The 22293-nt window shown below is 44.8% G+C and overlaps 1 protein-coding gene across 1 annotated transcript in view; it reads right to left on the bottom strand.

The window, feature by feature from the left end:
- MTHFD1 (methylenetetrahydrofolate dehydrogenase, cyclohydrolase and formyltetrahydrofolate synthetase 1) overlaps window positions 1–22293 on the bottom strand; it is a 68562-nt gene that overhangs the window by 34607 nt on the left and 11662 nt on the right. The window contains exons 3-15 of the mRNA XM_067554925.1: window positions 17700–17759; window positions 16875–16928; window positions 16336–16472; window positions 16014–16114; window positions 15487–15623; window positions 13885–13996; window positions 8339–8466; window positions 7054–7151; window positions 5431–5604; window positions 4571–4707; window positions 4155–4201; window positions 1955–2062; window positions 1773–1847 (exon numbers count right to left, since the gene is read on the bottom strand). Of these exons, the coding sequence (XP_067411026.1) occupies window positions 1773–1847; window positions 1955–2062; window positions 4155–4201; window positions 4571–4707; window positions 5431–5604; window positions 7054–7151; window positions 8339–8466; window positions 13885–13996; window positions 15487–15623; window positions 16014–16114; window positions 16336–16472; window positions 16875–16928; window positions 17700–17759 (1368 nt within the window). The remainder of the gene's footprint in view (window positions 1–1772; window positions 1848–1954; window positions 2063–4154; window positions 4202–4570; window positions 4708–5430; window positions 5605–7053; window positions 7152–8338; window positions 8467–13884; window positions 13997–15486; window positions 15624–16013; window positions 16115–16335; window positions 16473–16874; window positions 16929–17699; window positions 17760–22293) is intronic.

Here is a 22293-nt window from a genome sequence, read left to right as displayed (position 1 = left end):
GGTTTCCCCATGTTCAGCAATAAAAGGAGGGAGAGGGTGCATCTCTAGAGCTACTTCTCCCTGCATAAAGCAGCAGTGGAGAATCTGTTTCGGAAGGACAGTGTGCTACTAGGTAACTGCAAATTCTGTCAGAGGGCAATGCTTATAATACGGTCTTCTCCCATCAGAGGGGGTGTGAATGTCAACACAGGTACAAGACAGCCAGCGACATTTTAAAGAGGAAAAGACGCCTCCCTCAGTCAGCATCCTTAAGAAATCATGCAAAGTTCCACCGGACGTGCCTGGTTTTAAACATTAGCCTCACTTGTTTATACGGATTTCTTGTTACTTGGCCAGGGGTCATTGCACACGGCTGTAAGTATTAAAACACTGCTTCTTCAGCATACTAGATACAGTGCACAAAGGAGGCATTAAACAATTCAGTCAAGACAGTCAATATCCCAGAAAGCCCTGCCTCAAGACCAGCAAGATATTGAAGATGGGTAATTTGCCAAAATGCTTCACTGAGAGAGGCATTATCTCAAGGCACCCAATTCAAGTACAAGCTTAGAAATGGGTAAAGCGATGGAACTGATTTAGGAACAGCAAGCATTTTATTTAGCCAGCACAGTCCTATGTTTCTCCAGAAGAGAAGCAAGAGGAAGGAGTTCTGCTCGGTTCCTTTCCTGGGTACCATGGTTTCTCAAGAGCCAGCAGGACTCTCTTTTTGCCAGCTTTACCATCCCCTTCACATCACAGCCAACAGCTCCCTGCAGAGCCTGTCAGTAACACTCCATATAACAGGTCTGAGCCCTGGACGTGACACAGCCCAGCACAGGAGAGACTGAAATTGGCAATCAAACACGTGAGTATCGCATGGTTGGGACATTACAGCCAGTTAATGACACAAAAGTTTAGAGTCCCGATAATCAGACTGTTGTTCTTTCCCTCTCAATGGACACCTGTTCTGAATGTACAACATAAAAGTAGTCGTGCAATTCTGAGTGCCTCAGGTTGTGTTAATGGGTAGGATGACTGAGGCCAACTGACTGACCAGTAGAAAACTTCAATAACGACCCCTGAACCTACCACCTAGATGATCTTGTCACTACTGTGAAACGGAATTGCTAAAGAGACCAGGAACATACACTGGCCCATGGTTTTCCTGAGCATTAGAAAATTTGCATCCTAAATTCTTGTCATTTAAATGATCATTGAACAGCTGTGTGCCTAGGTGAGTGCAATTCAACAGAATATTTTTTTTCAATGTAAAGATCGACACAAAGAATGTGCAAATAAAGCAGGTCTCTCCTTCTTTGCTGTTTGTATTAAAATACAATTTGCAATTGCTCATGTTTTGAAGCCTGTGTTTTTAAAATGTCCTTTCTGCGCTTCAACAAATGCCACGATAAATACCACAGCGGGAAACATTCATCTTCAGTTGTGATTGAGTATTCGCAGGAGGTCCGTGGGGCAGAGACTGTCTATATTATACTGTATCAAGGACACTGAAATAACAGTTTGTTATTTACAATGGGCCCTCCTTCCTTCTTAACTTCCTCGTTGTTTACTCATTTATTGAATAGTGTATACAGTTAGACTGACACCCCTTCAGAGCCGGGGCTGTGCCATGTCTTTAGCTAGATTGTGGGCGAGTGCATTTTTGCATGCTGAGTAAATAAATAAATACCAACAAACTGACCAATGTAAGGTTTTTGTAAGTCCATCTTCTCACAGGGTAAGAAGACACATACAGAACAGCACTAGAAACCTAACGAGCTTGATCGACTCACCTGCAGCCTTCGGATCTGAATATCAGAGAACTTCCTAACGCCATTGATCAGAGGCACCAAGCGGTTATAAAGAGCCTTGAAGAATGAGATACAATTAGCAGCTGCAAGGTATCTGATAAATCTTGGCAAAATAGACTGTGCTCAACACAACACGGAAAGGAATCAATTGCATCCTCTCTTACCTGATTAGACTGAGTTAGCTCGTGGAACATACGAGCATCAATAGCTGCAGCTACCAGATTATTGGCTGCAGTGATGGCGTGGATGTCGCCAGTCAGGTGGAGGTTAAACTACAGGAAGAAACTGACATCAGTTATTTCACGCTTCTTTTACCCTTTTATTTTTTTTAGTTTGTTATAGCCAGATGGAAAGAGAAATATTAATAGTAATGTTACTGGGGGAGTGGCAGGGGGAAAACTGCTCTGTGCAATGTGTGGAACAGAAGATAGAATTTGCCTAAAACAGACACATGCTGCCCCCACACTTTGTGTCATTTAACACTTGGTTCGGGAAGTTTGTAAAAAATGAGTTTCGCATACAAGAGTCAGTTCCCCCAGCTCTGCCAGGATCATCAAGAGAAGGTTCACACAAACGATGGGCCAATATGGTTGCATTGCCTTGTTGTCACCTTCATTTCAGACAGCACATCTGATTTGTGCAGCATAGAGGATCAGAGGCTGGGATTTACAGCTGCTGGCCATGGCATATAAAATGAAGGCTGGGGGAGAAGAGCATGCAGTGAGAGCAACTATGCATAGGGGGAAGTGAAATGAAGGGAGATGGTGTCAGAAAGGTCAGAAGAAATGACAGCAAATGCCATATGATCTTAATCCCACAGACGCCGGAAACCTCAATTACTAAAGCCTTACAACGGACAGAAGGCTGAAAAACAGAGTAAGTCAGACTGGATGGCCATGCGCTAATCACCAGAGCCAATCTTATTCTAGCACACAAAAATATGCTATTGCTTACTGCCTTATTTTGCATCTCTCATTTTAATGTTCTCCACTGGCTAAGCTCTTCCTGATCATGAGATTGCTTGCAAGAGGTATCAACCAACATCTCAGATCCTGTACTGTGACCAATATCTCCATAGATTTGCAATTTAAAAAAAAAAAAATCATGTTTTGTTTTAAAAAAAAATCCCACAAGATTGGAATTGATCTTAATACCACAAAAGTCAGAGACAGATCTTCCCTATCTACTCTGTTTTCCAGCCACAGCAGGATTGTTCCTTATTATTGTACATGGGCTAGCGTTTTGGCCAGTCTAGTTAAGTGTCCAAAACAACTGGGCTTCCACAGCTTCCACTGGGAGATTAAAAACAACGAGAGTTCTGTAGCACTTTAAAGACTAACAAATTTAATTTCTGCAGGCATAAGCTTTCGTGGGCTGTAACCCACTTCATCAGTCTTTAAAGTGCTACAGAACTCTCATTGTTTTTGCTGTATACAGACTAATACGGCTACCCCTCTGGAACTTTTCACATTGGGAGATTATTTTTCCTCCCTTGAATTCACTAATATACCCATCAGCACCATGCTAACTAAATCTTTGTGCTCTTTCATATTTACACCTTTGTGGACTGGACACACGAATCACTCCCTATAACACACTGATTATTTTTGCTGATCTTCCTTGAATTCCCTCCAGTGTATCACCATATTTCTAGCACATAAAACAAATATCATATTCTAGGTGCAGTAACACAAGAGACATTGCTGTCTAACTCCCTGCCCTGTGATGCTGTGTGTATGGATGCAGTCCTTCCTCAGCCCCTTGCTGAGAAAAAAGATCACATCAACTTTGCTGCTATCATATCACATTGCATGTTCCTGTCTAGGGTGCAGTCCACCAGCACCCTTACACCTTGGCCATACTGCTTTCCAAGTTTCCCTTTCCCATTGTATATTAATAATCTGAGACATAATTAGATAGAAGTAGCAGACAGGAATAGTGTGTTCCCGATAGTGGAAACAGTCACCGATGGTACTACTCAAAGCTCTTCCCCCTTAGATCTAAAAGTGCTTTACAAAGAAGGGCCATTATTCCCCCCACTTTACAAATGGGAAATGGAAGCATTGAGTTGAAATGATTTGCTTATGGCCAGTCAGTGAGTCAATGGTAGAAATGGCAGGACAATCGAGTTCTCCTGATTCCCAGTCCTACACCATATCCACTGACCCCGGCAGCCTTCCACTTAAAACAAGAAAAGATTAACTCCCTCTGTCCTTAAAGTTGCTTTGCTGAAAGAAAGTCAATACCCATTCTCAAACTTGGATCTCACTCCAAACAAGACGATCCACAAAAAGTTAACTGGCTACAGCAGCTCTCAGCAGGGTTGAACATCACACAGTAAACAAGGTCTTGTGTTAAAATTACCTCCTCCATGGGGATCACCTGAGAATAGCCACCACCTGCAGCTCCACCTATAAAAAGGCACCGAAGAAAGGAATCAAACCATGATAACTAAAGCCCGATTAGCACTGAGCACATTTGCTTAACCATTTTTAAAACGTCTTTCTTTTTGCATAAGCATGACTGAAATCCAGCACGGCATTTAGTAATAAGGTTAACGTGAGTGTATCCAAAACTTGCTTTCTTTCGGAAGACATTTTATTCTCTCCCCACATGCATTTGTAACCCTAAATGACCTCGGTGAGGATATGCACATCTGTAGGGAAACAGAAAACACTCGAAGAGTTGAAATTTCTAGACCGTCCATTGACGGAATGTGCCTTCCCTGCTACACTTCGATCCAGCGGGAACAGCAATCAATACAACATGCCACATCATACCTTTTATGCCAAAGGTTGGTCCCTGAGAAGGCTGTCGGACGCAGGCAAACACATTCTGATTGAGGTGTGCTCCTAAGGCTTGAACCAAGCCTATGGTTGTGGTGCTCTTCCCTTCTCCCAGTGGCGTAGGTGTTATGCTGCAATACACAACACAGCACGTGCGACACAATACTCGAGGCCAAGAACTTAGCAAGATTCAAAATGGGATTGGACGTTTACATGGATAAAAGAATATCCCGTTATCAGAGTTAACGCTAACACGCAGTTAGGAAGAGATATAAGACCTCATGCTTCAGAGTTCAAGCCAATCTCTTGTAGGCAGAGTTCAGGATGGGCCCTAGGGCTTGTGTACACTGGTGCAGACTAGAGAGGTGTAAATTTTCATTCATACCAGTGTGTCACGCACTAACTGGCCTGTGTGCACCCTGCTGGTGAACACTAGAAGTTCCTTAGTGCAAACTGACACAGTCTCATTTCAAACAGTACTGCGTTAACACGCACTAGGGAACTTACAGTATTCACCTGCAGGGTGCACACAGGTCATTTAGTGCATGACACACTAGTGCTAATGAAAATTTACACCCTTCTACACCCTACCTTCACCTGCACAGACAAGCCCCAAGTGTGGGGACAGATTATCTCACTGTGGCAGCCTTACACCTTCCTCTGAAGCCTCTAATGTCGGCCACTGTCAGACAGGATACTGGACTAGATGGACTTTGCGTCTGATCCAATTCCTATGAATTGCTCCAACATTTTTAAACTGTAGGGCAAAGCAACAAGGCTCCAAACACCCCCCCCCCCCTCAGAAATTCTACACCACGTTCACCAATATCACCATCAAGGCAGGAACAACCTACCCTGTTACGACGACATATTTGCCATCTGGCTGGTCCTTCAGGCGTTTGAGAGTTGACAGCAGAACTTTGGCTTTGGTCTGACCATAGAGCTCCACCTCTCCGGAGAGCAAGCCGACTTCTGTAGCAAGCTGACCAATGTGCTTGGGCACGCAAGATCGAGATACCTCAATGTCGCTTAAAGAAAAGAGGGGGTGAAGCTAACTGGCTGAAACATGAAACTGCCTGGTTCTGACACGTAAACTCCACAAGCACCCAACGCAGGATTTAAAAACTGAAAACTCCAAGTTTTACAGCTAAAGAAGCCAATCTGCCCGGGGAAGGCCTCTTAACCCTTTGCAGTATGGGTAAGGGCATCTCCCAAGGCAGCTTTGCTACTGATGCCTCCTACTTGGAAATTTTCTAGTCTTTCCTGCGACACTTCACACATTTTCCAGGTTTGTTATTAGCAAGAGCTCTAACCCAGCAACTCTTATCCCCCAAGGGGCTCTTGCTATCTCAGACTTCAGCTCTCACAAGGTACAGGAAGGCGTCTTGCTACTTGCTGCTTCACCCATTATGCATCTAACTGGCCCTAGCAGTCTCTGGCTTGCAAGAGGGCTGAGAAGATTAGAGTTGGTACAGAGCTTTGAGGCCTGATTCAGGAAAATATTTAAGCACATGCTTAAGTCCCACTGAAGACCGTCAACATGACCTATGCCCATACATAGCGCTTTGCTGAACTGGGGCTGCAATGTGTAAATGGCTACGTAAACGCTAGTAGTACTGCTCTGTGACAGTGTCATTACCCTTAAAAGCAGCTTGCCATTATCACACTGTAACAGGGTCCGCCTCACACTGGCGCCTCCTGCTGGTTGTCTGGGGAATCAGCTCCCAGACAGGCACTACTCTGGGTCCCGGCCCAGGGATCCTATGTGTGTGGCAGCCTTCCACTGCGCCTCCCGCACAACTCCTCCATCCATTTCCCCGGGCCATCTCCCCGCAGTCCCAATACCTTTTCCGCCCTTGCTCCAGGGCCTTTGGCTCTGCTGAGTCCCAGCAGCCAGCCACTGCTCTGTCCAGGGGGCTGACACTCCCTCCCCTTCAAGCTCCTGGGAGGCACTGTCCTTGCTCTGCTCTCTCTGCAGCCCCTTATATATTGGCCTCCTGGACCCTGATTGGCTGTCACGCAGCTCCTTCCTATTGGCTACCTCTCGTGTCGCCTCTCCAAGGGCCCTCTTAACCCTTTCCTGGCCAGTGAGGGGCAGGCGCCCCGTCACACACACGCCATTATCCATATTTAAACAACTATGACCTGTGTTGCCATCTGCATGTTGGCCAGTACTGTAAGTTGCACCCAAGAGGCCTCTGTCCTGCAGTGTGATGCGTGCGGGTGGACCTATGCGCTGGTCTGGAGCCGTGAAGCCCCCCATGGGGCTCAGACAGGCAGAAGACCAGGTCACATACGTCACCCTGCAGGACTGGACAGGAGTGCTTTCCTCGGCAAAGCACTGGGAACTTTCAAAAAGTGGTTAGCCCCGTGTGTACAAACCTGACCCGGGAGTTCCCATACCCAGCCCCAGGGAGAATGAAGAACAGAAACACTACGTTACTAGACAGCCAGCTGCAGCTTCTTTAAAGCGTTACCTTGGCACAGGAGTCCTTAAGCTGAGCTGATTGTACTGGATGTTCCATTTCCCAGGTTGGAACTTCTCTAGAAAATGGCATGCGCTCTCCACGGTGCTCTAAGCGGGTATGAAAAAGGCCCAGTTTACAGTCACAAATGTCGCCACATGCTGGTTAACAAACACAGCTCCAGAAAGGATTGCCCATCCCCCTCCATTCGATCTCAGACACAGACCAAGGCAAACCTCTTTGGTGAAAGCCATTTATTTTACATTTCTGAACAAGGCTTTTTAAAATGCTTACACTGGACTTGATTCACACCCCATCCCCCCTACTACCCTCTGCAAAGGTAGGCAGGGGCCGCTCTAGCCATAGGCACACCAGGCAACTGCCTAGGGTGGCAGGGACAAACCTGAGCGGTGCTGTGATCCCACACACCAGGTTGCAATGTCACTCACTCAAATTTGACCCAGCTGCCCACCCCCATCACGGCAGAGGGGCAGCCAGGCCATACCTGAGAGTCATTGAGACCTGGCACTTGCCCCCTGCCACCATAACCGCCAAACCATCAGAAGGCTTGCTGCACCTCTCACCTCCTTAGAAAGTCCGACACTCCCTTTTCCCCTGCAGGCGAGAGTCTCTGTTCTAGGCAATAGCAGGGGGCAGCCCCCTGACGTTTTGCCTAGGGTGGCTGATTGTCTTGAGTAGCTCTGAAGGCAGGTGCTGTGCTACTGCTCTTTCTAGCACCACCTCATGGCCTGTTTTAAAATTACAACTAGCACTCCCTACGAGCCGGACCGTGAAGCCTGTTTAGCACATTTTCTAAGGGTTCCTGGGACTCACACGACAGCTCCTGACAAGCCAGAAGTGCAGTCCCCCTGCGCCATTGGAACTCTCTTCCGGGGGAGGTTTTGGGAGGGGGCCTTTCCTGCAGATTGCTTTGCAGAGCATTAGGAAGAGGGCATGCAAGGCGCCAGGCTGGTGAAACTGGAAATCACTTAACTCTTGGGACAAACCCCATTAGGTAACATGATGCGGATCAGCGAAGTCACACGCAAAGAGACTGAGAACAAAACCTCAAACACACACGAGTGGCGTGTGTACAAAGCGGCGTATAGTAGCAACAGCCCAGCACAGGGCATTTCTGTGGGATGTCTGACCAGCGGCACAAAGCCTAACTCCTAGCATTCACCTCCCACTGGAAATGCCCATTGTAATTTACTCTGTGCTGGTTGGCTAGTCATACAAATGCATAAAAAGGACAAGTAGAGAAATACAGGGCACATTCCCTCTGCTGTTCACACACCTGCATTAGCATGGCTACAGTCATAGGTCCAACACCGCCAGGCACAGGAGTGATGTATGAAGCTCTTTCCTTCACTGCACTGTAAGCCACATCTCCCACTATTGTTTTCCCACTGGGCTTTGTGCTGTCTGGGAGGGGGAGATAAGACAGTTATACACAGAGCATTTCACTGAAACAAAGAGGAAGGTAGCACGTAGTGAACGAACTCCCCCTGGGACACGGGCCTGCGCACATCGCAATAGAAATGAAGCCACATGGCGAGAAGCAAAGAGATAAAATGGTCAAGCTGAAAAATGCTAGATTTCTTTTTCTGTTTCTCATAGTGTAATTTTAGGGCTGAATCAATGGGCCCTCTTTACCCAGAAACCAGGTAGCACACAGGCAGTCTCTCCTTCCTTGAAGGTGCTGGGGCTCCCTAAAAGGACACTTCCCCCGAGAAATTTCATGGATGTCTCCAGACCACATGGTGCTTCTGGGAGGGGAGGGCCCATGTGCTCACAGTCCTGGCTTTGTGGGAGCAAAAGGGGCACTTGGGGTGTGGAACTGAACTCATCAACTCACTTAGCCACCTATACAGCTGTTAAGAGCGAGTGAAAGCTATTCTTCCAATTTAGGACAGACTGGAACCAGTGAGGGGTGGTGGAGGACCATGGTTTCCATTAATAAGAAGCTACATTTCCTTTTGCTCTTCATATGTAGGTGAAACTGGCATTCTTGCATTTCAGAGGGAGCCTAGACACTGATCTGTTCTGCACTTAAGTGATAACATACTAAAAAATGTGGCACATGACCTAAAAACACATGATGGAATTGGGTAGAACATTTAATCTTGTCAATGTGCTGTAAATGACCACACTGGAACTGAAACTGAATGCTAATAGTCCAGTTTAAAACAAGTTGCTCATGATGGTTCAAGTGAAAGTGCAAGTATCACACCATCCATACAGCGTCTTACATAGAATAAAATCATCACTCCTTAGAGCACTGGTCCCCAAACTTTTTCTGTCGCGCTCCCCTTTACCTGTAATGGAATCTGTCCGTGCCCCACTGGGAACCACAGCCAGGAGCTGAGCCGCAGCCAGGGTCAAGCTGGGGGCAGAGCAAGGCTGGGTGGTGCTTTCTCCCTGTCTCTTGTGGGGACTGGCTGGGGCCTCGCCATGCCCCCCTGAACGTTCCCAAGGAGGCACGCCCCACAGTTTGAGGAACAACGCCTTAGAGAGAGGACAGAGTTTTCCTTTTTTTTTTTTTTTTTTTTTTCCTTTTACCCCCCCCCCCCCCAACTCCAATTTCTTGCTTTGTTCAAATGGCTGGCCAGAAATACTGCAGTGTCACTAGATCAGTGTCCTGTCAAATTAAATTTGAAATACAACTTAATCCCCCTCCTCCATCTAAACAGATTAAATTTCTATTTCTCTAATAAGTCTCTCTTCTCTACTTGGCAAAAGTTAATCACCAACCCTCGCCCTTCCCCATAAATAAATGGTCCAGAATCCAATATGTTTTGGATTTTTTTATTCACTCTGTATTAAGTGAAGTCAGCAGGGAGGTTCACATGTCTGGGGACAGAACTCATTCACCTACTCACTCAGCAGAGGCACTCGATGATTTTAGGGGTAGCACACCAAAATAGGGGCTTTTGGTTTCTCTGCCAGAGTGATGAATGTTTATTTCAGTGATTTAGAATGCAGAGGACATTCCATGAAGAAGGATGTAAATATCTGGTCTGAAAGAAGTTTACGTTTCCAAGTTTAATCTCAAAGCAAGAAACCTGAAATGTTTAATTTTTTAATAAACCAGAAAGAAATCTCTATTAAGCACTATTATACTCAGAGAGCCACATTTCACCCTCGGGAGCCCTTGTGCAGCTCCATTATGTTGGACAGAATATAATCAAAAGCTTTAACAAATATTATGAGGGAAAAAATTACATAAAAGAACAGGTGACAAACAGTGAAAGGGAAGTCCAAACAAAAACAACTAAAGTCAGCACTAGTTCTACAACCACAGTTACTGACAACTAGCGGTTTTGAAGTTTTGCTACATTTGTGTGTTAAGTGACAAGTTTCCTGCTTGTGTTCAAAGCCTGCATCATGTCACAGCTCTTAAATCATGTTTCTAGAGCAACTATTAGCAATCTGCAAGCTTGCTGCCTGAGCTACTAAATAATTTAGCCTCCCATCCTGAGGAACAACTTCATTAGGAATGCAAAAGGCAAATAATGTAATTACATTTTCTTCCAAGGATGCCAGGGATGACTACAAATCATACCAGCAACAAAGCCTCCCTCCCGGAGAACAAAACAAACAAACAAATTATGCACTCAAAACTAAGCATCCTAATCTGGGTCTGTTACACAGAGAAGCACATTTTATTCTTGTATCCGGGAATTACGCCTGCATAATGACACAAATGAAGAAGAAATGGTGACTATCTGACCAGCTTTAAAATATTTTCCTTCCTGTGCTCCAAGAAGTGATCCGTTAGAGGATCTTTTATTGCCTGTTCTCCCCCAGTCATCCTCTAATTCACCCCTCCACTCAGGCCCACAGAAAGCAATTCCAAGCCCCAGAGCAGAATAGTCCCATCCCGCCTCTTCCACCCGCCGTCCCGCCCATAGTCCACCCCCACTCTGCCCCTCCTGCTGCCCCATCCCTCTCCCTCACCTCTCTTCCACATTCCCTTTTCCCTCAGGCGGCTAGCGACAGCTGAGGGGGGCTGAACAGGGAGGGACATGACGAGCAATGGCATGGGGAGGGGGGGAAGAGAACAAACAGGGGAGCAGAGGGGGGCCGTAAGCGGCGAGCGACAGCGGGGAGGCTGAGCGGATGGGAAGAAAGAAGCAATGCAGTGAACAGCGAGTGGCAGGGCCGGGTGAGGCCTGGGGTGGAGTGTGGGCGGGCCACAGGAGAAAGAGGCCTGGGGTCTTTTAAACTGCCGGGCCCCTGGGCAATTGCCCACTTTGTCTCCCCCCTCCACCCACACAGAGTCAGTGACACAATAAAGTTTCCAAGAGCTGCGTTTTCCTAAACATACAACAGATTTTCTTCACTATTAAAATATCAGAGAAGAAAAAAACTTCACAGTTAGAGGTCAAAGAAACTAAACGCACAAGGTAGCATTTTATAGTTATGAGACCACAAGGCCCCTCCCTAAAGCACACAGTCAAATCTGCACACCTGAAAGTGAAATGCTCACGTCAGGATAAAAGGTGACAGACTCTATATCTGGAAGGACAAGGTGGATGAGGTAATATCTTCTATTGGACCAACTTCTATTGGTGAAAGAGAGAAGCTTTTGAGATCCAGAAGAAAAGCTCTATGCAAGTCAGTTGTAAAGATATTCACTGTTGGATGCTATTGCTGTTCAATTTCACAGGGCCAGCCTGATTCCCCAGTGGGTTAGCTCTGCATAGGGACATGCAAATTTTACAAGCATCAGCTCAGTGTTTCCTTGATTTTTTTCCTAGCAGGCCAGGGCAGGGTTTTGACTGGTCTTCTCCTTTGATGAAACAACCGGGAGTTCCAATCCCTAAACTCATGGACTCTAAATAGTCTACTGAGGTTCAAGGACACCCACACAGGGGATCTCTGATACACCACATCTTCCAGCTCCCTGGACCTAGAACCACCCCTTAAAGGAGGGTTCCAAACTGTGGAAAGGAAGCAGTGTAAACAAGAGTGCCCTGTGGGATTTTTTGGAAAGAGGGCAAAGACTATGCTGATTCTGTGGCCCACCCAGTGCTGCTCTCTTGTCCCCTCACCACAGCACAAAGAATTTCTGCAGGGATGGAACAATGCATCCCTTGGGCCAGGAATTGCTGAATCTCAGTCCTCTCCACCTAGGGAGACCAGTTATAATACAATACGCAGTGCTGAAGCTAAAGGGATTTTCTCTCAGCTCCAGAACTGCAATTCACATTTTGTGCAGGTATCTGGAATACCTGGGATGTGCTGCGAACACTTAAATCCACTGGAGGCCAGTTTGTGCTACTTTCTACCTAGTGTTCAGACCACAGGACTTCTGTTAATCTCAGATGAAGGGCTAGCAGCAGCATACTCTGGGAAGAGCATTCCTCGGAGAAGCTGACAAAGCAGTCCGTTTCCCTTCTAGCATCACAATCCCACACTTCCAGGCCCTGGTTTCCCAAGGGTTCCACAGCATTTTCCTGGGGTTCTTTTAATGCCTGTGATGAGGCGGGGAGAAGCAGGAGGAAGCTTTGCAAAACTCTGTAGCATCCAAGACTGAACACTGGTGTTTAACACCAAATATTTCCACAGGCTACGTTTTAAGGTACCCATCTGCTAAGCCTCACAACTCCCCAAATGCTCCAGCCTATAGCACTGCCGCCCACAGTTGATTTTGCACTAGGTTCAAGCCTTTCTAAAGGCAGTGAGAGGAAGTGATCATCAAGGAAACTAAGGCCAAATTCTCAGACACGCAGTTTACTCAAGCCCTTAAACAACGGCAAGACAGTGGTACACTGGGAACACAATGGTATTTTTATTTGTATCATGCTAACAGGGGAGGCTGCAGTCTGCTTTGTTTTATGCAAATCAAACAGGGCTCTTTGGTTCCTGACAAGTTGCCAAAGTTTGGGTGGCCTGGCATAGATATATGAAATAACAATAAACAGCGAGGGCAGTTTTATATTAGGCAGAAGACTTAATGTTTTTACTCCAATAACTCAGATGTCATCTGCAAGAAGCAAGACAGCTGAGCCGTAGGCGAGAAATTTCTTTACCTTCCATTAGATAATTACAATTGCAACAAAATGAGTGATCAATTATAAAGCTACCTTCTTAAAAGCCCTGGGGGTGTAGGCATGATGACAGCTTGACTGTGACTAATTTCCCATATCATATAATACCTGTAACTTGGATTTAAAATGAGGAAAAGAAACCAGAATGAGCCAGGCCATCTGTTCCTTCTTTACAAGTGACACAAAGTAGTTAAACTGACCCCTATGGAAAAATCCACAGCCAGTTTATTTTATGCCAGACCCACTTCCTCCAGTGGTTTGCAAATTATATTATGCTTCAAGACAATAGCCCTTCAAGATTAAATTAATGGTATATACACAAATCCGTAGCTACATTACAAGAATACTTACCATTCATGTCTTTCAGAACTCTAGTCATGTGCATGAACCAAACAGCTTAATCATATCTAATTGTGCAAACTAATGACAGCAACACTTCACGCTCAAAAAACAATGACTGTTGCAGATGTTCGGTTCTATTCTGTGGTTCAGACCAAACTGTTCTTAGACCTTGCATTACAGTATTTCATTTGCTGTTCCCTCCCTCTCTGAATTCCTGGCCCTACTGAAGTCAATGGAAAATTTCCACTGACCTCCTTAGGGCCAGGATTTCACCCCAGATCTTGTTCTCACCTCCCTGGGTAAGGTTTGCATTTTTGGGAGCTGTCTCCATAAGATCAGCCCAAATGGAATGGGCATAAAGGAAACAGAGGTCTCCAGCAAGACGTAGCAATGGCATAACATCCCCCGCCCACACCTTCATACACATACACATTCACACGCTTACCTGGTATATAGTTGATTCCACAGTCTATAACTATGGCACCGGGTTTAATCCATTCCCCTTTTACCATTTCAGGTTTACCAGCCGCAACCACCAGGATGTCAGCTTTACTAACCTATCAGAAAGACTCTGCGTCATTTTCAGTTTCCTTTTAGTCATTTGCATTTTCAGAACAAGATAAAAAAGCAACAGCATCCCCAATGCATTATGAAAATCTTCAGTGAAGCCCAGGAGTGAGGGGGAATGGAATATTTCTAGGGCCACTTTGAAGACCTTGTGACTGTGAATACAGAGGTATGGGGTTCAGTCAGGAGCACCCGGAGGTCACCTTTCCACCTCATGCTGACTCTATTTATAACCATTACGCTAGGTTAATGCCAGCCAGAATTTAATCTATTATTATTGTTGGTATCACAATAGTACATAGAAGCTCCAACCAGGAGGGGGACTCTACTGGGCTGAGCACTGTACACACAGATAATGAGAGACAGTCCCTGCCCTGAAGAACTTAAAATCTAAACAGACAAAGGGGGCAGAACAGAGATGCAAAGTGACATGCTCAAGGTCACACAGCAGGTCAGTGGCAGAGGCAGGAGTAGACTCCATGTGTCCTGACTCCCAGGGCCAGCACGCTATGCACCAGCCTATGCTTACCACTCTACTGCACACTAGTTTTCTTCTCTGCAAGTCAACCCCTACAGTTCCCTACAGCAGAGCTTCTCTTTTCAGAGTAGGCTGGCTGGAGACACAGCCAGCACATCTCAGAAAGCCATCAGTCCACACAGGTCTCTAAACCAAGTGGCAGTTTTAGCAACACAGCCCTGTGGGGCAAATCATTATTAACTATGGATTTATTCTTTTAACATGCATGAGGGCATGACACAAATCACCATTCAGGTAATTGTATCACCGTAATTTAGTACCACAACTCGCTTAGACATGTTGATAAGTCTGGCAGACCTGGTCAAAGCTCTCTAGTTAAAGATACAAACAGAAATCTACTATGCGGCTCATTTCAATACTTACTTCTCCTTTTTAATATAAAGAAAAATCAAAATGATAACTACTTCCTATGAAAAACTAGACGGGGTGAAGATTTATTTCTGAGATCTTATTAATACTTGCACTTAAACCATTAACAAGCCTAACAACCACCTGGTGAGTTTGGGTCAGTGTTGTTCTCCCCACTTCGAACACCACAGGAATACATGAGTTCTGTTCTACAGTATCATGGAGCACCGCAGCTTTTCTGACTCGGTGTCTCTGCTGTTACATCCCTGCACACCCACTCTTTGAGCCTTAATATTTGCATGATCACTGAAGTATGTCAATTTTCTGGAAAACTCCAAATAGGTGGCAATACAGCCAACACCCCATTGCTTTGATTTACTCTTGGTGTTGAGCAGGAAAATTGGACCAGTTTCATAAGCAATTTTAAAGAGGTCCAAGAGACGCTTCCTTGGGAGTTTATGTTACTAGTTTATCTTACTAGAGGCTTCTGAAGTACAGTAGAGGCTTCTTTTTGTTTTGTTTGAAAACTCATATAGGAAAGAGACAGGCGTGTGTGCATATCATACAAAGCCCAAACGAATACCCCGTCCTTACCTCCTCAGCCAGCGCTGCAGTCTTTGTGTGACAAGTCGTTACAGTCGCATGGCTCCAGAGCAGCAAGTCACGCATGGGAGCACCGACTATCTTACTGCGTCCAATCACCACTGCTTTTTTACCTGCAATTTGGATGCCTGAAACATAAGATTCAGTTTTAGGTTAGCAGTCCAAACAACCTGGGCGCATTCCAGCAGCCAATTAATTCCAATTACAGAGCCATTAGTCAGCGTAGGTCCAGCTGTGGCTCTTAGGAAAGCCACAATTGGTCATACTTGGCTAGAAAACAAAGCTGTCCACATGATGGGGCTTTGAAGGTCAAGAAGTGGGGAGCAGGGAGCTTGAGGAAGCCTTCTTTCTTATTGGGGGGACGACAGAGGGTGGCATCCCAAGGAACAGGAGCGCTTTGAGAAAAGGCTTTGTAGACTAAGCATAATTTTTCATCTCATTAAAGGACTGACACACAATGTACTCATGAGGAGGACTAAGGAGAATCATCAGTCCCCCAAATACACTTAATTACTTACCTGTCTGCCTGATAAGCTCCATGCATCCTTTGGGTGTACAGGGGATGAAGCAGTCTCCAAGGTCACCTCTGGAGAGTTTCCCAGCATTGATGCTAGTTAACCTAAATTATATGAAGTGAGGGGAAAATGGCATGCATGTGCCAGGATGAGGATCTTAAAGTTACTCTAAGTGGGAAATGATCAGTTTCCATAACAGCCATATTTATATATTTCAAAGCTATTTGTTACATTTAGAATAACTACTTTCATTGGACAGGTTTAAAAGAAAGAGAACAAGTTGTCTGCAAAAACAAATTACCCTCCACCTGTGAAATCAGCTTACCCATCTACATCCTTTTCAGGTGCAACAGCATTGGTCACTTTCTCTGTACTGATGGGTTTATCGGTATCTAGCGGCAATTGTACTATAAATCCATGAACAGCAGGGTCTTCATTCAAAGCAGTGATGCACCTGAGCACCTACACATTTAAAGTGGGGACAGGATAAAAACACTAAGAATGATAAATTTAAACAAGTCCGGTGCAAGTACTTGAGTATTGCATTTTCTGGCAGTATAGATTTAGAATAATACACATACACAATGTTATAATACACAAAGTTAATAATACACAACAACACACAATGTTTAGTTCTCCCATATAAAAATATAAATTATTTGTGGATGTGTATTTTCAGAAATATCAAGATTAAATTATTTTAAACATTTTCAGCGTTTGGGAATCTATTCTTTTTGTATGAGTCACCCCTTAAAGGCAAGTGTTTCTTTATATAAATGTAGGTCAAAGGAACAACAAATTTGATCCTTTTAATTCCAAACCAAAATTAAAGGGCTCCTTAAAATGACTGACCAAGCCACTTACCTCAGCTTCTGTTGCTGTGTTCGGCAGCTTAATGTGATTGGCATTGATCCCAATCTGCAAAAGACAGTACTCAGAAGTTATCTGGCTTTGAAAAGTGGTGTGCCAATTCTCTCATTCCAGCCCAGAATTGTAATAAAATCCATCATGCTTTCTAGGTCTGGCTGAGGGACAGGAGATAAAATCCTGTTACTCGGAAGTACGTAAATCAAAGAGAAGATCAAGATTACTACTCTGCCTACTTAACTTTTCTGTCATTGTCTTTATTACCCATACTATAACATAGGTTACAAAACAAAGAAACAATCTCTGGTAATGGGGTGGCAATTCAGCTTGATAGCAGCTGCCATAGGAGGACTGACAAAAATGACACAGCTCTGGAATGCTAGCAAACAGCAACATGACGTCAGCCAGCACCATGGCCAACAGGGCCCCATTTATCCTGCCAGCCACAAGGCAGAGTGTAATGTAGCATACAGTGGCTGCAGGGCAATGAGCTGCAGTAAAGCAACTGCAGGTGTACGCCTTAATAAAGGGGAAGGCAGGAGTCTGGGGGTTGGCTAGGACAGAGGACAGAATAGTACAGTGGGCACATGGAAACTAAGAGCTTGTCCACACTGTAAACATTTGCACCAACTTAATTGCTTTGATGTTGCCGGAGTAAGCCAGCCCAGTGGACGCCCCAGTTTATATCAGTGCAGCTTGTTTACGTTATGGGTTTGCAAAGGTGTAGCCATATTGAGGGCTTTAAAGGCATGTTTTTATTACATGGCGTGTGAGGGAATATAATATTTATGACGAAAATAAAAGTTATGATCTAGGTGTTACCTCCGCAGCAGCCTTCAGCTTCATACTAATGTAGATATTTGAATCATCCCGATCCCCAACCTAGAGGGTAAAAGGACAAATACAAGTCACAATGGAAAGCAGAGTTACAGGCAGATAGAAATATGTATCTGAATTTGAATTACTGTTCCTTTGTTCAGCTGAAGTTATATTACAGGGACAGCTTGACTCTAAAGTCTTCTTATAGCACAAGAATACAGCCAGACAGAGCTAATGGGAAATATCCTTTAAAGTGAAAGATAGGTAAAGAGTTTGGCTAATTTTCTAAATAGCAGCCATTTATGGCTTTTGAAAGCCTTTAATATGGTGCATTCCAAAGCAGAGAAAACTGCCATCTCTTTCCTGAAAAAGTTAAATCTAAAATGTATTAACATGACCTGCAAATACAGACATAGCTTGATACCCAACAGCACTGCCAGGAACGTCCTGCCTTATTGATCACTGATGAGAAGACAGCAGACTTTCAACAGCGCACAACGCACTATGTTGAGCTACTGGATGTAAGAAATTTTTGGACACACCAATTATCAGAGGCTACATCTGATGTGAACCACTGCTCCGGGAGCAGTGAAACCAACGTTTCCACACTTAAGTAGTCACCAGATATTTGCTTCTCCTGATTTAGGGGAAGGATCCTGAAGTGGTGAGGAGACAGAGGAGTCACTCTTGACCTCCATGTCTGGCAGTGTACAATACTGATATGTACTCATGTCAAATTTCCACCAGAATCACTGCATGCAGGGAGGAAACCCCACCATCAAGATCTAAACTCCGATACTCGGCTTCTACATCAATTCAAAGTAGGAGCTCAGATTACATACACACAATTAAACCTCTGGCCTTCACCGCACTGATGATGCCTCTCTAAACGTGGCAAACTCTGTTGCTGCACATATTTAAGCAGCATCTCCCTTGCCTGGCTACCTGTATGCAAGACACACTAGTATATCTGCGTGTCCTTGAGTGTTGGAGCAATGGTTCAAGCTCCTGACTGCACTGCTCCTGGGAGCTTCTGGAGATTGTCCATTCTGGGAGAGATTCACCACTAGCCAAGTAAAAGTATATCAATTCTGAATTGAGCCCATTTCATATATGAAACACTCAGTTACCTGATTAAGGCCATCAGGCAAGTTGGGCCTATTTGATATACACGAAGCCTAATTAGATGTGTATACATATATATGGGTGTATCTTTATGGATTTTCATTTGATAAATGGCAGCCAGGTGCCCCAAGTTAATGGGAGTTAGGCACCTCATGCCATTTGTGTCTTTGAAAATCTCCACCAACATTGTTTTCCAACACCATCGTGCTGTAAATAATCAAAGCAAAGCACAGCATGAAAGAGAAAGTGACGTGGGACACAAGCGTGTAACTCTTGGTATCGGGTGATTACAGTGCTGCCAAGGTTCAGAAAATAGGATGCATATTCCAGCCTAACTGATCAAAGAAAGATTCCCTGAAGCAAGAGCTGGTCAGACTCCAGCAATGCTGCTGCCTAACTGGCTTACCAATGGCCAACTCTGGTTCCCACATGAAGTGGTAACAACCAATTATTATTACTTGTATTACTGGAGCACCCAAAACCTGCACAAAGACAGTGTCCCTGCCTGGAAGAGCCTGCTGTATAAAGAAACAGACGAGGGGGGAGGGCATGGAAACAAGGAAAATGGCCAAGGTGACGAGTGGCACTTGTCTGGTTGATTTTTATCAAGCTATATCCCCCACAGCCGACAAATTTCTTGTAGAGAAGCTACAGCAGCAATGGGTCTGAAGAAAGGAATTGTTTGGGGAGCAGCCTTGCAGGCCAGCTCAGCAAGGGTATTTCCCAGGTGGGGCAGAAGAGAAGAAAAGGTGGAGGGGGCTGCGGGAAGGGTGAAGAAATAGAAAATACCTGTTTTCAGTATGGGAAAGAGAATGTCCAACCACTGTTTTCAGTGTAAAGCCTGAGATTTTGGTCAAGAACAAAATGCTCACATATGGTACCCAGTATAACCCAACAAAATGGAGATAAATACTGTACATGAGAGTCTACACAGATTTTCCCCACCCACCTGCAATTAACCCCCACCTGCAATTAACGGTTAAATCAAACAGCTGAAAGACAGATGGCTCAGGAGATTATTAATGGATATAGGGTTTCTCAGGTGTAAAATACTGTTTGCTAGTCTACGTGAGATAGGCTGGTGGCATCAGTCTAGCAAACAGGCAAACATACCACAGAAACCACCATCACATCTGGCATTCTTCTAAGTCTCAGAGTGGCCAAGGACTGAATGGGTCATGATGGCTGAATTACTCTGAGACAAGCAGGGTTGAGGTACATCAGTGGTGAAGGCTGCAACAACAGGAATGCAGCAATTCTCCATTAAGGGCCATGTATGAGTTTAACATACCAACCCTACACACACCCACATCATCGGTCATTTGAAAGCTTATTTTATGTATGTTTAGATGAGGTATGATATGGAGCCATCAAATGTGCCGGTGAGGCGAGGTAAAACAATGGCACCCAAATAGGCGAGGTGAAACAATGGTACCCAAAATGAGAGTGTGTCATTTTTTGCCGTTTCAAACACACTGCAACATGACTATGACTACAGTTTAAGTTAATTTCACACACCTTAGTGTGGTGTTTATTGGTCAAAGCTACCAAATTACAACATATTAAACGAATTTTGTTGGTTTGGAGGGCACGTGCTGTTTGGGGTTTCTTTTAGAAATGATGAAGCTGTTTAGCATGTGGCAAAAATGGCAAATATCAACATTTTGCAATATATTAACAGGATATGTTTTCACATCATATATTCTTAGCTGTCAAAGTATCTCACAAGGGATGATAATAGTTTTCTATGTTTTCAACTGAAATTTGCTGACCAGATCACACTGATGGCTGTGCAGCAGTAGCACTAGATCAGTGGTTCCCAACCCGTGGCTCCCAGGGGCTTTCAAAGTGACCCACAAATTCCCTCCTGCTGGCTGCAGAAGGGAGCCACTGCCTAAGGACCCAGGTGGAGTGTGTTGCCGTGGGGCTAAAAGACCGGTGCAGGTTCCTTGCTGCAGCCCAGGGCATAGGAGATCAGCGCTCTCCTCCCCCGGCTCCAGCAGAGAACAAAGCGCTCTGCCTGGGGCCCTAAGCGCTCCCTGCTGGAGCCAGAGGGAGGGGAGCACTGATCTCCTGTCCCCCTGACTGCAGAAGGGAGCCACTGCCTAGGGACCCAGGTGGAGCGCACAGGGATACGGGATGCATGCAGTTTCCTTGCTGCAACTAGGGAGACGGGAGATCAGCGAGGAGGCAGCCCACTCGCTGAACTCTGTCTGGCTGCAGTGGAAGAGAGCGGGGGATGCGTGCTGGTGGAGACTGGTGGCCGTTCAGGGTTGTAAAAATGATATCTGTGGCCCTCAAGCCAAAAAGATTGGGAACCACTGCACTAGATTGGGTGCCCAAGTTCGTACTGCACTGTGGGTAGATATAAATGTATGTGAATTCATGACTTAATGCTTCTCCATTTGTAAGCTTTTGTACATACAATGTAGCATTTAGTCTGCCTGGTGGAAGGTTTTAGTTTGTAGTTGCCTATGCATGCAGTACTAGCCTTTGAAATAGTCTAGAAACTAGCTTTTTAATTAGTGTCACTTATCCATTGGTCAGTATTAGTGTTAGAGATGACAATACACAGCTTCATAGTGGGCTTCCTGCTGGTGAAAATGTCATTCGTGAATGAGATGATAATATAAACACGCATTAACAGGATGTGACTCTGTGTCATCCCCATTCGGTATTGGGGAAAAAAATCTGTGTTTAGTGTTTTCAAAATAAAGGGGGCTTACTGCTTCAGAGATCTTGCCAATTTGGGAGAGAATGATGGACAAGCAGCAATTTCTGCAGCAAGAAAGTTGGTAGCAGTGCTGTACAACCAGAGCAAGAAAGAAAAGGAGACCCACAGAGACCTGGACTGCTCATGCCTCAATCTAGCCATTAAGAAGGACAAGTCACTGGCCAACCTCCCACCAAGTGAGGACAGTTTTGAAGAACATGTTAAAAGAGCATCTTGGCAAACAAAGATCTGAATGTCTTCGCACAGAGGAAAACCAGATACTGGATCACCCCTGCAACATGCACGGACAAATGTGGATGGTGAACTATTTCCTGTATTCTTTAAAGGCTTAATGGCATCCGAGCTTCAATAAGATCTTAATTTGTGCCTGCACCAGGTGCACGGGTCATGGCACCTTTCAACTGTGTCTGCAATAAGAACATACTTCCTTGCACAGAACTGTGTACATGTCAAGGCAAAGAATACTGTGGTAACTCACACTCTCTAAAGAGATCATAATGATGAACAAGATGATGATAACGATGTTGACATTGAAATGTAATAATGCTGGTGACATTTCTAAAGTCCTGTACAAATTTATTTTTGGATTTTGTTTTAACATTTAGATTGTTTTTGTGATGCTCTGAGGTCACAAAGAAATCTAATTTTATGTCTTCAAATAATACACAGAGTCATTAAATTAACATAAACAAATGTAAACATTTCAATGTTGCTTATTTTAACATGTTGATGGTGTTA

The sequence above is a fragment of the Emydura macquarii genome, unplaced genomic scaffold (assembly GCF_026122565.2).
Source record: "Emydura macquarii macquarii isolate MOO-44397 ecotype Brisbane River unplaced genomic scaffold, CSIRO-AGI_Emac_v2 contig_1551, whole genome shotgun sequence".
NCBI classification, from domain to species: domain Eukaryota; kingdom Metazoa; phylum Chordata; order Testudines; family Chelidae; genus Emydura; species Emydura macquarii.
This window is presented reverse-complemented; position numbering and strand designations above follow the sequence as displayed.